The sequence below is a fragment of the Varanus komodoensis genome, unplaced genomic scaffold (assembly GCF_004798865.1).
Source record: "Varanus komodoensis strain SLA01 unplaced genomic scaffold, ASM479886v1 scaffold9, whole genome shotgun sequence".
NCBI lineage: Eukaryota > Metazoa > Chordata > Lepidosauria > Squamata > Varanidae > Varanus > Varanus komodoensis.
This window is the reverse complement of record NW_025336598.1, coordinates 34,555,327-34,572,582: the sequence shown is the minus strand read 5'-3', so window position 1 is coordinate 34,572,582 and position 17,256 is coordinate 34,555,327. Positions and strand designations below refer to the sequence as shown.

At 38.8% G+C, this 17,256-nt stretch overlaps 1 protein-coding gene across 17 annotated transcripts in view; it reads right to left on the bottom strand.

Moving 5' to 3' along the window:
* Positions 1-17,256, bottom strand: part of BAZ2B (bromodomain adjacent to zinc finger domain 2B) — a 644,512-nt gene that overhangs the window by 86,649 nt on the left and 540,607 nt on the right. For 15 of the 17 annotated variants that reach the window (XM_044418074.1, XM_044418065.1, XM_044418076.1 and 12 more), the window contains 2 exons: positions 12,975-13,136; positions 570-758 (listed from right to left, as the gene is read on the bottom strand). In XM_044418074.1, the coding sequence (XP_044274009.1) occupies positions 570-758; positions 12,975-13,134 (349 nt within the window). In that variant the 5' untranslated portion in view covers positions 13,135-13,136. The remainder of the gene's footprint in view (positions 1-569; positions 759-12,974; positions 13,137-17,256) is intronic. The other 2 variants (XM_044418080.1, XM_044418082.1) reach the window with 1 other exon arrangement.

Below are 17,256 nucleotides of genomic sequence, written 5' to 3'. Positions count from 1 at the left end.
CACCTGCATATTTTTTGATGAAAGCCAAAGGCATTATGATGTTCAGCTTTTGTATTTTACAATTTGCTCTTGTGACCATCACATTTTCAAGCCTATCTGAACCATGAGATCTAGAGTCTTACAGTGAAATAAAATACATTTGAGTTCAACTTGACTTACTTCTAGATAAGTGTGAACAGAACTACAGTCTTGCATTGCTTTTTTCTACTTTTTAATTACTTTATTGGGCTTCCAATTATAATCCAGAAGATGTATAGGTATGTCTGCCTTTCACATAGCTAAATTAAAGATGCACAGTTATATCAATTAACAGCACAGTGTTATATTTACTCAGAAGTAAGTCCCACTGAGTTGCACTGGAGCAACTGTCTAGTAAAAGTGAACAGGACTGCAGTCTTGATAAATAATTATCAGGAATATTCTTACACTGAAGATGTTCCTGATGTTATGAATAAAACTAAGAAGAGTTGGACTCCATCCATTAATGATGGAATATATAAAATCCATGCCTACTTATTTTAGAAGCACTCATGGTTGCATGAAGTGTATTTCTTGCAATACCTGCTTACCTGGAAAAGGTGCTAGTTGGGGATGTGCTGCTAAGGCGGTGGGTGTACCAAGTGTCCCCAAGCCACCAAATTCTGTATGCCCTGAGCTGGCTGCATGTAGACCAAAGACCGGGTGGCTGACCATTGGGAAGGCACTCGACACTGTGGACAGGTTACACGGTTGATCCCCAGCCGTTCTGAATAGATGTCCTGAACAGAAAAGGGCAATACTTGAAAATGTGTGACTAAAAAGGCACATACTGATCTTGCAAACTAGTTCTGCCCTTAATCTGAATACACCACAGAAAAACTTGCATTTGTTTAAAAAGAAGATCAGCTTTAAGATAATCTGAGCTCATCTATATACATAAGTAAACTCAGCTGCCTTCAGCTAAAGTCATCATAATATTTTTGGCACTATAAAGAGGTCATATTCTTTTTATATATCTATGACATACTAAGTGCAGGCTCTTTCAGTGATATTTGGTAATGTATGTAAGAGAGGCTCTCCTTTTCTCTTAGTTTACATGCATATGTTTTATTTGACTTCAGTGTGACAAACTGAAGAATGAGTCCTTTTATTAAACAAGAAATAAATCTGAAGCATTTCCATCTATCATGAAATAGTCTCTTTTTCTAGCATGTTCAAAACATACATTATGTTAAAAGAATTAAAGCATTTTAATGTTAATGTGAACTTAGCGCATAATACTCACTTTGTTGTCAAAGAAAACAATGGAAGTAATGCATCGGAATACACTTTGATGGAGAGCAAAAATGAGAGGGTGCTATTGCCTATGCATGTCCTGGTTATGGGCTTCCTAGAGACATCTGGTTGACCAAACCAGATCACGGCTTAAATGGGCTTTTGGTGTGATCCAGCAGGTTCTTCTTTTGTTCCAAAGTGTCAGACTTATATATGAAACTCCCTGAGTGTCCCTGGGCTAGTCATGATCTCTTAGTCAATTAAACATGGTCAATACATATGCATATGCACACACTTATCTCTCTGTAGCCCTTTAAAATGTCTGCTTTAATGTACATCTCCCTCTAGAATGGGAGTACTTTCACCCTTCCCTTTTGGGGTTGTTGCTAATATGCTATGGTGTAATTCTTGTGATATTCATAAATGATCACTGGGTGGTAGTATTTGCATCATTACAAAATTCACACATTAGGTCAAGTCCGTATAGTTCATGAACAAGCATGACCTCTTTTAATTCTCTATGGTAAAGAAGGAGAGAACATTAGAGCTCTGCCAGAAGAAACCAAACTTACCTAATTAAAAAAGAATAGTTACCAACAAACAATTTCACTGAAATCTTAAAATGCTGCAAGAGTCATTTTCTTCAATGCTCTTGCAATGCTACCAAGTGCCTTGAAGGTTTACTGTAATTTAAGCTATGGATTGTACCTATGGACTGAATTTTCCTTGAAAACTGTGAACAACCACATCTAAACTTTTGCGGATGTATTTTCTTAAAGCACCCATGTTATTTGCAGCCAGATTTGTTGACGGACTTCCAATGCCAGCCCAAGCAAACCTTTGATATGATGGCCTTGAGCAACAGAAGGGTTGTTTCAGCTGTCACTTAACTTCTCACTCAGTCTTGCTTACTCTTCCACTCTGTCTCTAGGTGTTGGAGTAGTTGAGACAGCTGCACCTTGCAGCCAGCACTCACTTGCCTGTTTGGACAGGTGAGTGAACAGTGTCTGTGCTATTTGCCCTCCAATTCTAGAAATCAAAGCACAGGAGCAGCTGTTGCCACAGGCAGTGACAACACAACAAGAGGAAACAGGATTAATACACCTCTGGATTAATCCTCCAAGGACCAAGTTTCTCAGCGGGGGTGGGGGGTCCTTGTATTGGCAGTAACAGACACTACATCTGTTGAACCCTCCTGAGGCAGTCAGGTCTCAGAAATGCTCAACATCTTCCATTTATAACATTTCCATGTTTCCTCAACAGAGCAAGCCATTACTCTGGAGCACCTCCAATACCCAGAAGCCTCTTGTCACTACGGCATCTCAAAGCAGCACTTCAGTAAGCAGCCAGCCTAAAAGTTCTGGGGAGTGCCAAAAAAAGTAGGGGGACAACTCATTTGGTTTGCAAGCTATTTAAGGACAAAACTGAAAACTGTTTTTCAATCATCTGTTTGTAAAATAAAAATAGGGGACAGCAGCTCCCCAGCCACAGAACTACCTCTAGGTCTCCTTAATTTGTTGTTATGTGCCACTGTCTCTAACTTATGGTAAACTTAAGAATGAAAGCCCTCTAAAATATCCTATCCATGACATCCAACCCTGCTTAGCTGCTCTAATTTCAAAGCTGTGGCTTCCTTGATGAAGTCGATCCATTTCTTATTTGATCTTTTCTTCTTCTTTGCCTTCAACTTGCCCTAGCAGTTCTTCTCCAGTGAATCATGCCTTCTAATGATGTGTCCAAAGTATGACAGCCTCAGTGTTGTCATTTTTCCATCTAAGGAAAGCTTTGGCCTGATCTCTTGTTTCATTTTGGATTGTTTCATCATAGGGCTTGCAAGGTGAGCAAATTCAAAGTGGATTACCACATCCTTCTTTTGCACAGTTCTAACCAGAGTCAGCTTGAGGGTCACTGCCATTGTCTACAAAAGATCTCCATCCAGTGTCACCTTCAACTACCACAGCTGCCCTTCAATAGTTTCTCAGCCCCATCACTATTAGAGAGATCCATTCCCTTCTGCTAAGGCCACTCCTCCTGAAGAGGAAGGATGCATCTTAGTCTGGTGCTTCAGCTTAGACCATTCCACTGTGGCTGACCCTGCTAGGAGACCAGTCCAGTAAGAGTCTAGCCTCCTGGCAGCATTGCTCTCAGCTTCTCTGACACTCTCAGCATTCCTCACCAATTTAAGGTGTACATCCAATAGAGGGGATCCCCTTAATGCACATTTCAAAATTGTGGTGTTTAACTTTCACTGTCTTGGCGCTATGCTGCTGACATACACACGTTAAGGATTATACCATGCATTTGTCCCTCATACTAACTTGTAACTAAATCATACTAACTAAATCATGCTAACTCACGCATACAATCTTAGAATCAGTGGCATCACCAGCATTTCTCAGATATATTTAGTGTAAGCACAGAAGACCAGCCTATGAAGGTAATACTGCTCTAATTCAAAACCGATCCAGGACATGAGTGGTATTATGGGGCACAGGACTCCGAAATATTGAGCTGCCCCAGAGGTATTCAGTTGCCTTAAGAAAGACCTGATTTTCCCCTCTGAACTTAGTAGCCTTGCAGTTAGTAGGAGATCTGAAGACTCACTTTTTTAGCAGAATAATAAGGGAGTGTAGCATGAAAGGGCAAGCTTTTCAAACTAGAGGGGAGACCGACACTTTTCCTTTAACAGTCTGATAATTATTTTTGTTGTTCCAAACTGCAACACTGCTACCGAACTTTCTTCTAGTGTGCCTGACTCTGCAAAGACCTGCCTACCCAAATGCACTTGTGCCCTGGACAATTGTATGTAGTGAGGAAGATAAAAGGAGTCTATGTCTATCAGATGTATTTTTCTTCTCTGTCCATATATCCTTTTTTACAGAGGTGTCATTAGGAAACAAAGTCCTTTAAAGAGCGCGCGCGCTCTCTCTCTCTCTCTGTATCTCTCTCTCTTTCTCTCTCACACAGAGACAGACAGACAGAGACAGAGTTTGATGCCTGAGGCAGCTTAGTGTACAGAGACACCTGTGGATAAAAAAACATGTTCAGGACATAATATTACACTATTCTGATGACATCCTGAACTGAATGCAGTGCTCTTACTCCTAGGTAAGTGCATGCAAGGTTGAAGTCTTACTTCTCAGTAAACAGTGCTCAGAGATGCAATCTGCCCAGCCATCCTAAAGATAATTCCATTATCTAGATCCCAAGAGAAACCTGGGGATGGATAATTTCCTAGAAAACAACCAGCTGACCAACCAAAAACAAATGGTAGCCATGAGCAATAAAAATGCACCATCTGTAGTTAGTTTGGTGGGTATCTCACTGTGCATTTTAGTACTTCAAGAACTCAGTGACGATCAGGCTGCTACTTGGGGCTCAAGAACGATAAAAAAAAATGTCTTCTAGAATCCCAGGAACTACCAACATCAAGTATTTGAAAAAAAAAAAAAAATACAGCATTGCCTTTGGTAGCAGCAACTGCAGTCTCCTCAGCTGGTCCAGACCTGAAGCATCAAAGCAACAGCCTCTGTTCTTGAGGTTTCTGTACTGTGTCTGGGTGAAAGGGGTGGAGGAAAGGCCAAGTGAGGATTTACTCAGACGTAAATTCCACAAGGTTCAATGGGAGTTATTCCCAGTAATCATGAAGGATAGGTTTTAAGCAAACACAATTTGGGACATTGTACAGTTCTCCCCTGAAAGTAAACAGGAGGCTAATGAGCTTGCCTTCTATAAAATTTAAATTATAGCAATTAATTCTAATTATGCACATATATTTGTATATGCAAATAAGCACAGGTGAACGTATACCATTTTTGTCCTATGGGCCTGATTCCCGGACCTTCTGGGTACTTAGCACAGCTCTCAATCCAGGCTAAGCTCATAATGCCTGATACACTTCAGCCTTTACTTAACCCCCACCCCCCACCCCCCACCCCACTAAAATGTATAAATTCAAGTATGAAATACATCATGAGACAGCTGCCATCTGGGAAAATGATTATACAAGCAGGCACTAAAAGAATTTTCAATAATTTTAAAATGAGTCAAGTCAGAATATTGAGCAGTTTTGTTATACTTATAAGGGCCCACTGTATATAACATGCAAGCACTCTAATCATGCTCTTTAAGGTACATTTCTAGGAAATGCAAGATTCAACTGAAGCTTGGAAATAAAAAATATTAATTTTAAAATACATGTTTAAGAAAACATAAGCAGCATGTTCAAAAAAGAATCTGTTTCTGGCTTGTCCTCAAAGCGAGTCATATGACAGCACGGTGAATTATACTGATTCTCTCCTTTCTTCCAACTCATTATCTTTTTGTTTCCTGATACATTAATATTCTGGCTAGAGATGAATATTTGTTATTTCCTTTCATTTTTCGGTTTTAGTTTTCATTCCCGTTTAAAGGTGCCAGCTTTCTGCATGCATGTTTTGCATAATGAAATTTAATACAAAACTACATTGCTTAAGACTCTTGACTCTTACATTATAATAGGTTGAATATTTTTCAGCAAAGCTTTTGAAATTCTACTAGCCAGTACATAGATAAATGATTGAAAGTATTACCCAAAAGGCCAGCATCCATTTCGACAATGCTGGTGTCTTAGTAACAAGGAACGATAAAGGCAAATGCCTTTATTAATATTAATGAATTTTTGTGCTGCACCATAATAAGCCTTTTCAGAAGAACTAAAAGGAATAAATACTTAAATAATGCCTTAAACATAAAACACCAGTGAACAAAATCCTTCACAAGCAAGAGAAGAAAAACAATGATCGGTTCGACACCCCCCTTCCACCAAGTAGCTGCACATTTAAGTTACTGATGATATGAAGGCATTCTCCTTTAGGTTGGAGTAGTAACCCCAGAAGACAATTCTCACAGCTGCTTAAAGGAGGGAAAGTAATATGGTTTCCTGAGGTAACTTTTGGTCAACGTGACTAAAAGCTTTGCATCCATGACTTCTCTTCATTATCTGAGATGAACATAATAAAAACAACATTCAAACTTATGTATGTTTTTTTTCTTTAAAAACACTGCTTTCTTGAACAGCTTGTTGCAACATGTCCTTCAAATATTAGATGTGTAAATTCACAGTACTGGCAAATGTGCCTTCTGTGTTAAAACTGAGAAGAGTGTGTAATCATCAGGAATGACTGCAGACCAAATAAAGGTCTCCCAATTTAATTAACATTTGCTGTAATTCAGTACAATATTTAAAAGGCTCCAAATAAAAGGGGGGGGGGGTTAAAATAATTGGTTAAACATAAAAAGGCTTGTACCAAAATTATGTACTAATACAACTAAGGTTAAACATGTGTGCTTTGAATATAAGAAGCCCAAGTCTATCTTAAGTCTAATTCTATGCTTTACTGATTAAAAACTTTTCACACTTCAGCCACAAAACCAGAAGTTGGAAATAAGTGGTACTACATAGTCTTAAACCATAATCTATGTATGTTCAGGCAGAAGAAGCCCTACAAGTCCCACCACGCCCCACAAGCATGGCAGGCTGGGGCATGCTGGAAGCCATATAACTTTTTGGGGTCTAAACACACATAGGAATGTCCCTTAATGTTTGATATCCAACTTAACTGATTTTGGATTTTGAGCTTAAAGGCTGATTGTAAGCACACATACTAAGTAGAAAAATGCATTTATTTCAAGGTATCTTGGTTCCATCTAAATATGCCCATGATCTTGGTGCGGGATCTGACAATTAATCCAACTAACATATTTTACTGTGAAACTAATGCTTGATCCTTGTCACTAATTTCCATTTAGGGATGATTCAGACATAGAGGCAATCTGCATTTAAGGACTCTTGGGCTTGCATGCTCCCTCCTTATCCCATTCATACACAGATGGTAAATTCTTGACTCCAAGGAGTGGGAGGGACAAAGCAATATCTCATCGTGTTTATACATCTCCACAAAATGGAGCAGTCAGCCATAAAGCAGGGACATATGGATTTTGTTAAATCCATTCCATCTGTGCTCCTCTGTAGTTTGTCTGGTGTCTTTCATTCTATCATTTGCTCTCAGGTGAAACTGGATCTTTTGTAGAAAATTTCACTGCACTCGCTCCAACTTGCATGTGTACCAATGTGCACTTGCAAACATGCAGAAATACATAAATTACTACAATCAAATAGGCACAAGCACTTAAGTGTATTAGTTAATACAAAATTGCACACGTTTCCCCAAAAGTGAAAAAATAAGATATGCAGAAATCCTCCCCAAGTCATCGTTTTTATGTTTTAGCCCACGAAAAAAAAGCACAGTGGATGTTTGGACATTATTTTTCCTTCATATTTTTGTGTGACTAAATTTATATACAATTCCAGGAAGTATATAAGTGTGGGATTCCACGGAGCCCATGTGTCTCAGACAATGCTGTGGGATGCCATGGGCCAGGTTCAGAGATAAGTGAACACACTTGAATCCATTGTGCATTGCCCTGACATCTCTAGTACAAAGTACTGCCATACTGCATAGATACCAGCCTTGGAAAATTCCAGCATCCTATATAATGGGGCATTTCTTCCTCATCTATCAATCATAGCCTTTCTGAAAAAATCATAAAAAGGGGTGGCTGTCAAGTTTGCTTTTGTCTCCATCTTCACTTTGCCTAGGCAAGTTCTATTTGTTTTCCTATAGGACAGGAGTCATGTAATTAGAATAGAAAAGGATGATCATGCTTGATCATGTAAGTACCAAGCCTACTGTTAAAAGGCAGTATAGTAATAGCAAGTTAGAAAACGTAGTTATTTTATCACAATATATGTATTAGACTTGCTTCGCTAAATCTAGCTTCTCTGAATCCTTTAATAAAGGTGCTTACAATCAGATGTCTGAAGTACTCTAAATACTCTGCCTAGCCACAGGATTGGTCTTTTGCCTTTGAACCTATCTCATGGAGTCATATTAAGAAAATGGAGCCAGCAGCCAGTCCTTCCCCTCCCACTGGCTTGCCTTCATCCCTCCTCTTTCTCCCCCACCCCGCAAGGTCACACCACCAATCTTGGATAAGGTGTCAAACTTTCTGTGGTCGTTGGGGCAGACTTGAAGGATGGGGAAAGGGAAAGCACATTCAGATCTCTTCCTCTGAAACTGAAACTCTGCCTCAGGCCATGAAGAACAGCATCCACAGAAACTTATGGGACCACAGAATTGCTCTATTCATTTGGCAAAACTATAAGAAGAGCTGTGATAGAAACAGAGCGAGTCAGAAGGGGCCTCTCGGGCCATCTAGTCTGACGTCCAGCTCCAGCCAGCTCCGCTCACGACATGCCCACCATGTGCATGCCTATCTTTGAACACCCTCACCAATGGGGCCTCAACCACCTCCCATGGAAGCCCATTCCATACCCCCAAGGTCCTAACTGTCAGGAAGTACTTCCTGGCATCTAAATTGAACCTTGGAATGGATCAAGCTTCCATCTTGCTCAGTCTCCTGTTCACACAGTGGCCAACCAGCTGCCCACAGGAACCCACAAGCAGGGGAAGTTACAATATAGTTTGCATGTGTTCTGATACCAGAATTGGAAACCAGGATCAATTGAATATCATCTCACAGATATAATCACAGTTATAAACCCATCCCACAGTGTACTCAGAAATCAGGTATGAACCACCTTAAAGTGTGCCAAAAGCAATAGGCAGATTGGCTGCACAGTTTGTCATTGTTTTAATGTCATTTGGATGGCACCCCTTAAAATTCAAACATTACCTGTAGAGCCCTTGGCTTGAACCTACAAATTATTTTGGACAGTTCTGATACAGTGGTTACTTATTCTAGACGATTATGATTTAAATGTTAATAAATTAGCTGGGACTTATTTTAGGGTTCATTCAGTACATGGATCTGACCCTGGCTGAGATTCATCTGTCAGCACTTTAGAGGTTACATTTGTAAAACGCTTCACAGGCACATCTGTAGTAATTGCTGATAGCATAACCTCTGAATCAGCCCTTAGGGAAGTTTCACTGAAGTGCATGGGAATACTCAAAGGCTGCAATGATTAAAAATACTGTAGGAAATGTCTGCGTAATGTAATTAGGGTACTCAAATTACATGCATTTGGAAGAGTATTTTTCCTAAGTCATATTACATAGTTACAGCTGATGTCAGAGTACCCACAAATAACACATCTGTAATGCAATCTTTCTGACACAACACCTAGGGATCCAATCTAGGCTCAGTCACTGTTTTGGGATTTCTGTTGCAGAAGTACTGAAGTTTATTAGACATCCTTAACAGACTATTGATTGCTACAATAATAATAATAGCAAAAACAGCAGCAGCAATTATAAGGAACTGAAGAAAACCCAAGCTTCTCTAAGTGCAAGCTGAGCTGAAGGTGTTTTCAACTTTATCTCACTGGAAACAATAACTAACACTGTAGAAGATGATTAATTACATAAGTAGATTTTATTTTTTGCTCTTCATACACTGGGACTCTCAAACTAACAAATTATCAGATACTTTTCAAAGTTCATGTGAACAATGAGACTAGGAGTTGAAAATAAAGGGAAATATGTGATTAAATTCCCTCTTCATCTTGGAATACCTTGTAATGTTTACTAGATTTTATTGAACAATGCAGAGTGAAAAGCAGGTCTGTAGCAATGAAACATGGTATGCTAACATTTTGCTTTTGTTCAGAAGCACAACTGAACATTTCAGAACATACTCTCTGCAATATTGTACACAGAAGTCCCTGCCAAATGAGTCCCAAATGTGTTAAGCCAGCTAGGACCTAAAGTCAGCAATTAAATGCAAAAGACTAAAATTTCACATATTTGGGCAGTCAAGGCATTTGACTCAGCTTGCAAAGTGTGGGCCAACAGGGTCATGATTGAAGGCCAGAACCCTGCCAGTCCACCAACTGTTGCCATGCAGTGTATGGCATCAGGATAAGAATTGGAAACTGGAGTGCAATAAAGCAGGCTCCCTCCTCCTTACGGCCGCTCGGCTGGGATGACATTGTGGCAGCACGGCCAGGGGGTACAGCCTTGACCTTCCCCTCAACTAGTTGACTCTCTAGGCACTTCAAGATATTTAATGCCTAGATGATACAAATGTCATCAGTTCCTGCTGTACTGCCAGTGCTAAGGAATCCTGGTAGTTCAAAATACTTGATGGACACCATCAGTTTACCTCCTCTGAGACAGATTACATGCTGGTACAGTCAGCTCGCTCCACCACTCCATCACTATACTTATTGTCCTCTACAAGGGAGAGGCAAATGCCTGCAATGGGGTTTTCTGGGGTAGAGAAAACTCCAGGGCTTGCCTTCAGCTTGTAGAGGGTGATTCCAGGTAGAGGTAAAAGCAAAAGAGCTGGCAAACATGTCCTCATTCTCATTATCTGGGTAATTATATACCAAAATTAGGATGGGGGCGGGTAGAGAGTTTCTTTTGTTTTGCTTTGCTTTGTCCTTTAATGGGAATGACAAAACAGATGGAAAGGTCCTGAAACAGGAGAATGGCATCTGGCATATATGTACCCTGGAATGTGGCTATTCTAATCATGCATACTGCTATAAATCAATTTGTTTTTTGCTGTTGCATTATCAATACACAAGAGGAGTATTAGAAACCTTGAGATAACACCAAGGTCTGCACAAATTATTTTTATAGCTATCACTATTTTTTTTTTTTTTAAGGAAAAACCCTTGGAAGGGGGCAAGTCCCCAAAACAGCCCAAGGAGTTTTGACAAAGTCCCGTGGCCATGGAATGCTGACTTTTGTACAGAGTGGATGGAAAACAAGGAAAGAGAATGAAATGGAATGCAGGATCCTGGAAGAGGGCAGGGTTCGGCCAGCCAGCCTGCCTTCCTGCTAGCCAGCCATGAACAGAAGCACTCACTCTAGGACATTTTGTTGCATGTCCCACTTTTCTAAAGAAATGCAAAAAGAAGATGGGGAAAAAAAGCTTTTCATGCATTATTAACATTATGCTGTAATAACAGGTGTAAAAATATCTGGTTATGTTTTAATGTATTATATATCTGTTTTAACTACATTTCTGCATCTCTTATATTAAAGAAATGTCATAGTGACATACAGCCCCATACAGAAGATGAGATTACCTTCCTGGGAATGTCTGTTGGAGAAGCTATGTTTTCAGCAGATGAGAAAAGCCCAGTGGATTGCACCTACCTAATTTGTAGTGATAAGGAGTTCCACAGGGTCCCTGGATATTAAAGATTCTATTCTGAGCTGTGAATAATATCATAACTCAGTCTTTGATACAACTGTTAGATATTTATGCAAAAGGTTGATGTAGGTTGATGTTGTATAAATAATTATTTTTTATCTGCCCAGCCAATTCCAACCTACTCCCTGTTGTATCCATGTAGCTTTTAAAACATACCGGTTTAATCATTTGGTATAAAATTTGAGACAAAGGAAAACTTTACAGCCAGTTAATAATCAGGCCACAACAAGACTGCAGAAAGAATTATTTGCATAACTGTTGAATTATAGAGTAGTACTGCTGTGGAACAATTTTGTTCTTGCGGTATTATGAAATCAGAATTTAGAACACTGACTACTTTACATGGAAGGCCATTTTAGTTGCCTCACTTGCAGTGCTCTGCTAGCATACAGTCAAAAAGAGGAGAATTTGCAGAAGGAGCCAGGATTATTGAGAATCTACAGGATCCTAGTCCTTCATGCCCCTGCAATACATTCCCAAAGTCATGAATAATAACAGTTCTAGAACTACCAATGCAAAAATTCCCTCTCACTGGAAGCCATGAGAGATGGTGGGGGGGAATGGTTTTCATATCAACCACCTTCCCCCTTCGCTGGCATGAACAAGGCAGTTCCTCTGTCACAGGTCTCTTCACCACTACTAGCTTGAGGTTGCTATGAATTGTAGATGGTATGTGGTTTTTAACCAGCTGCTATTTGAGATTCTTGATTAATTTTTTTCCCTTGGAAAGATCTAGATAGCTGAACTAAAATCATGTAGAATAATCATATTTTTGGTATGTTACGTCTAGACCAAACTCCAAACCAGAGCACAGAACTGGACTGGAAAGATGAGTTTATCATGGCACGGGTGCTTTTATTCAGTAGACAAAGACCCAAACAAATTTTTTTGATCTGTTACACTGAAAGCATCTGTAAGCATATCCACCAGGATAGGCAAGTACCTTGAACTTCTGCTTGTGAATTGTACTGCTGTTGTAATTTTCAAAGGAAAGATTTCTTAAGTGTAAGTTCCCCTCAGGATATAATATGGCCACAACAACTAGAGGGAAGGAGCACTAAAATTTTAAAATTCTCACAAATAATTATGTGATGCATATTAGGGTAATTCCTCTCTTAGTTCAATTCAAAGATCATAAAAGTGAGTTGACTTAATGAAGGTACTATTCAGTATGGATGCTTTCTTCTTGTCAGCACAGCTACTTTTGCCTTGTGTATGACTTTGAGAATAATTGTACTGCTGCTTTAGAAATATCTCCCTAATTTAGAAGGCATCGATTTCAGTGTTATTTTACCCTGCATAGCAAATATATGGCACTTTTTCTGCTTGCTCAACAATACATCACCACAGTTATGATTGAGCAAAATGTTCCCTTCTTGTTTGATCATGTGTTCAGATGCCAAACACGCAAACCTTCTCAAAGAACCTTTATAAAAGCCATTGACACAAGAAAGCCCCACGGCAAAATGGACTCAACAAGGCATATTCACCACAAGTGTTGATTGTGGAGCTAAGTGATGCAGCTCCCGTGGAAAGGCCACCTTTGGAAACTGCTGAAACGACAGACGGTGATGAAGAGGCAGGAGATGATGTAGCTGTAGTAGAAGAGGCAGCTGCTGTTGATGATGTTAACCGCTCTCCAGACTCCATATCTGTAAGAAAAAGACACAATGACATTTGCAGAGAACAGAGTATCAAAGATTTCACCAAGTGACTCTGCACATTGTCAGGAAATGCACCTTCGATTGATACACCAGCACAGAGATAGGTTTACAAACAGTAAGCTGCCACACATACAACAGGCTGTCGAGGGTGTGAAGGTGATTTGAAATCTTCCTTGTTCAGAAGCTCCAGTTACACATAGAGTTGAAGCTCCAATCGAGTGATGTTCTGCACTCAGGCTGGCTAGGAGCGGGGTGTTTCTGCTTTTCCCAAAAAATGATCTGAGCAATCAAATCTGAAAGCTTAAATGTAAGTTTGATAAAAGAAAGAAAATACACACTGATCTCTAATTCTGCCTTAGATGTAAGTATTGAACTGGTTTTAAAATCGAATAAATAAAGGCTTTTCCCTAGCATTTCAACAATAATTAATGTTACAAGTTACAGGCAGGTTATGAATAAGTTCCATTCCTCAGAAAACGGAAATTCATTGTTAAGTCAAATTTGTATGCAAGTTGGATCATGTATATTTGGCTCTCCAAGTTTGCAGGGGTAATGGGCACAGGACCCCTGTGAAAGTGGAAAAACCTCAATTATCTCTACCCCTGCCCCACCCCACTCAAACTCACCATTGCCTCTTGTTTGCAGCAAAGAAATGACAGCAACTTTCCCTCTAGACCTGCTTTGGTGGTCTCCCTCTACCCTTTTGCTCCCTCCCCCCCTCTCTCTCTATATATATAATCTCACCATATATATATGGTGGTGATGATTTCCTGAAGTAATTTTTTAAAAATTAATAGACTTGATGGCAATGTGTAAGTACAGGCAGTTTGGGGACTGCCTGTAATTCATCATAGCATGACACACATTTAGGTTTCACCAGTAACGTAGAATCAACCCTTATTGTGCAAGGCTTTCTTTATACAGTATTCATACTTCTGTATGAAAAAGCAAGTGGGTTAGGAAAGGCTTTTCTGCCCCAAACATAGCAACCTAAGGGACACAATCCCATCAGAGTACTTTGTACATTTGCCTGAGAAAGGGGCAGCCATTGGATCTATACATGGCATTATGATCTGGAGATTACAGTTCATGTATGCAGTCAAGGATGTTGATCTTTTGAGGGCCATTGCAAACTTTTAATACTCTGGATAATTATTTATTTGTAGCCTCTCTCTTTTAGTTCTGATAGTTTGGTATTAGTGAATTGGTATTGTATTAATTTTTATTTTGTTAGCCACTTAGAGCTCTTTTTGCTGGGAAAGCGAGGTAAAAAATATTTCAAGCACTAGTAAGAGATACCAGGCAAGGGCAAATATACTTAATTTATTAGTCCTACTGGAATTCATTTGTATGTGGTGACAGACTGACTGAATCAACTGCTGTTAATTATCATTTCTTCTACAACAGTGAATCTTGCTTGTTTCCCGTATTCCGCCTGTGAAGTTCACTATAAGCTTGATGATGCAAGTAAACTATTCTTGCTGGAGTTTTCAGTACAGAATGAACAATTTTACTGAAATATTATTATTACATTATTGCACTTATATCCCACCTTTTCCTCTTGTGTGAAACGCAAGGCAGCTTGCATGACTCCATTTTACCCTCACAACAACCAGCCTCTGAGGTAGGCTATGAGAAGAATAAATGACTGGCCCAAAGTTGCCCAGTGAGCTTTATGGCCAAGTGGGGACTAGAAACCAGATCTCCCAGTCCCCAGTCTAACAATCTAACCACCATATCAGCTCTCAAGCCTCTCCTAGCTAAACACTTCTTTAATGGCAAATACAAAGCAAAACATATTATTGGTAATGATATTGGTAAATTTTATGATATATTATTATTCCAGGTACACTGTGTTCGTTTTTATTGTATACATCAATCTGAAAACTTCAGCTACAGTGCAATTAATAAGCTGAATTAATAATTCTAATAATATTATACTTGGCAACAGAGAAAAACGCACTAAAGGACAAATTTTTTTGAAAACTGCATACATTTATGGTAACATCAGTGCTCAATATTTTAACTTTTTTCTCCCAGTAAAGATATATCAGCAAAAATCAGTAGAATATCTCTGATGGATCTATTTACAGCAGTTGGAAAGCGGACTTATGACTCTGCTGAGTATATCAGTACTTCCATTCTGTTTATTTTTTTTAAAAGAGAGATTGTTTCAAAAATTGTTCTCCCAGTTTTTCTGTTCTATGTCGGGTGCAATTCTATGGAGTTAAGCATAAGCCTCCGAACTTGATGCTGAGAATCTGAACTATCCTATGACCTCTCAGACAAGGTCTAGGCACCCCAGGATCATTTCTTTAAGCAACCCACTAATCTGTTAATCCTTACAAAACAAGCCACTCTGTTTGAAAGTATAGACCCTGCCTCATAGAAACAGTCTGACGGGCCAAACTAAGGACAAGCAGCAATAAGTAAGATTAACCTCCAGGAAAAAAATCTAAATATATACACATCAATAACCTGGAATGAAAATTATTACATATAGGGCAGAGAGAAGGAGGGAGGGAGGGAGGATCATTTGCATTTTAACTGTGAAACCAACACTGATGATATTTAACTAAAGTTAGGCATAACTAGCAATGCAGTCCTATATATACTTATTCAGAAGAAATCCCCACTGAGTTCAATAGAGTAATCCCAGATGAGTGCATATACGACCCATTTACCTGGAAATAAACCCCATTAAACTGAGTGGGACAAACTTCTGAGAAGACATTTACAGGATTGCACTGTTGGTTGTTTGTGGCTAATTTGTCCTGTTGGTTTCCATAGCGCTTTCTGGATATGTTTACACAGAGAGAAGCCCCACTGAATTCAATGGGAATCACTTCCAATGAAGTGATTCCCACTGAATTTAGTTGTGACTAAGATTTAGCAAGATTCAGGACCAATATGCTTAGCATTATTTACAGATCTTACTAAGTTAATTAAATACAGAAACCCTAATCTAATTCTGCATGCACTTGTGTTCTCTCATTCAAGTACAAGGTTATGGTGAGATACTAAGTACTAAAAGAAATATATATCATATTATCTTACTTGATAAATATTGAACCTTCACAATAAATATTCTTGTGAACCTTCATATCATTATGTCTAATTATAACTATAATAATATCACAGTCTTAGACACTAATATTATTTGTAAGTTTTTAAATCAAGATCATTTGCAAAGCATGCTGTTATAAACTCTCTCACAGAACTAGAATAATGTAAGATACTATTACTAAATATATTATTAATGTTTTAATATCCAATAGATTTGACAGAAATGAATTTCCTTTTTCTTTTTATGGGAGAAATTAGGAAAGGCATTTTGACTGACAAATATATGCATGCAAAACAACCCTCCCCCCAGCAGTGCTTCATATAGCCACACTGCAAATGTGAACTTACACAGAGTTTACTAAATACTGATCTGTGTAGTAGTGATGTGACACAGAGACTTTATCCATAAAGTCTACCATTATGTGTACCATTGTGTTTCAAGAGACGTAAGAATTTTGTTTTTAATTTAAGACTAAACCCTAATTGTACCCAGTTAGTTCATTACTCTAAACCACAGCAGATGGCTGACTTTGTAAGAGATAATCCCTGAAAGAGTCATTAGTGAGGATCAGCAGTAATTAGACTGCAACCCCAAAGGTTCATGAGAAAGAATGAAAAAGTATCAATACATGGGCAGTTCTCCCCATGAAAAGCAACAAGTACCTATTACATTTTTGTTATTTTGCCAGTGCTCTATCCATGAATACACATGGATGGACCATGTAAAATGAAATAATTTGTTTAAGATAAAACACCTTTTAGATAATACAACCATTTTCCACCCCTCATGCTCCCTGCTTTCCAGGTACTATCTTCTTTGCACTGGCATCAATAGAAGCTTCTCTTCTAGGTTGCTTAGTGATGAACACTGCTCTCAACAAACATGAATATTTTGCTGAATTAAAAGGCTGAACTATGTGCGACCTTTTAAAAAAGCTAGCAAAAGTCTTTCTCTTTACTAACTACTGTATAAATATTTCAAGGATAACTGAAACGCACTCAAGCAAACCAATAAATAAATTATGTATTTCATAAAACTAAC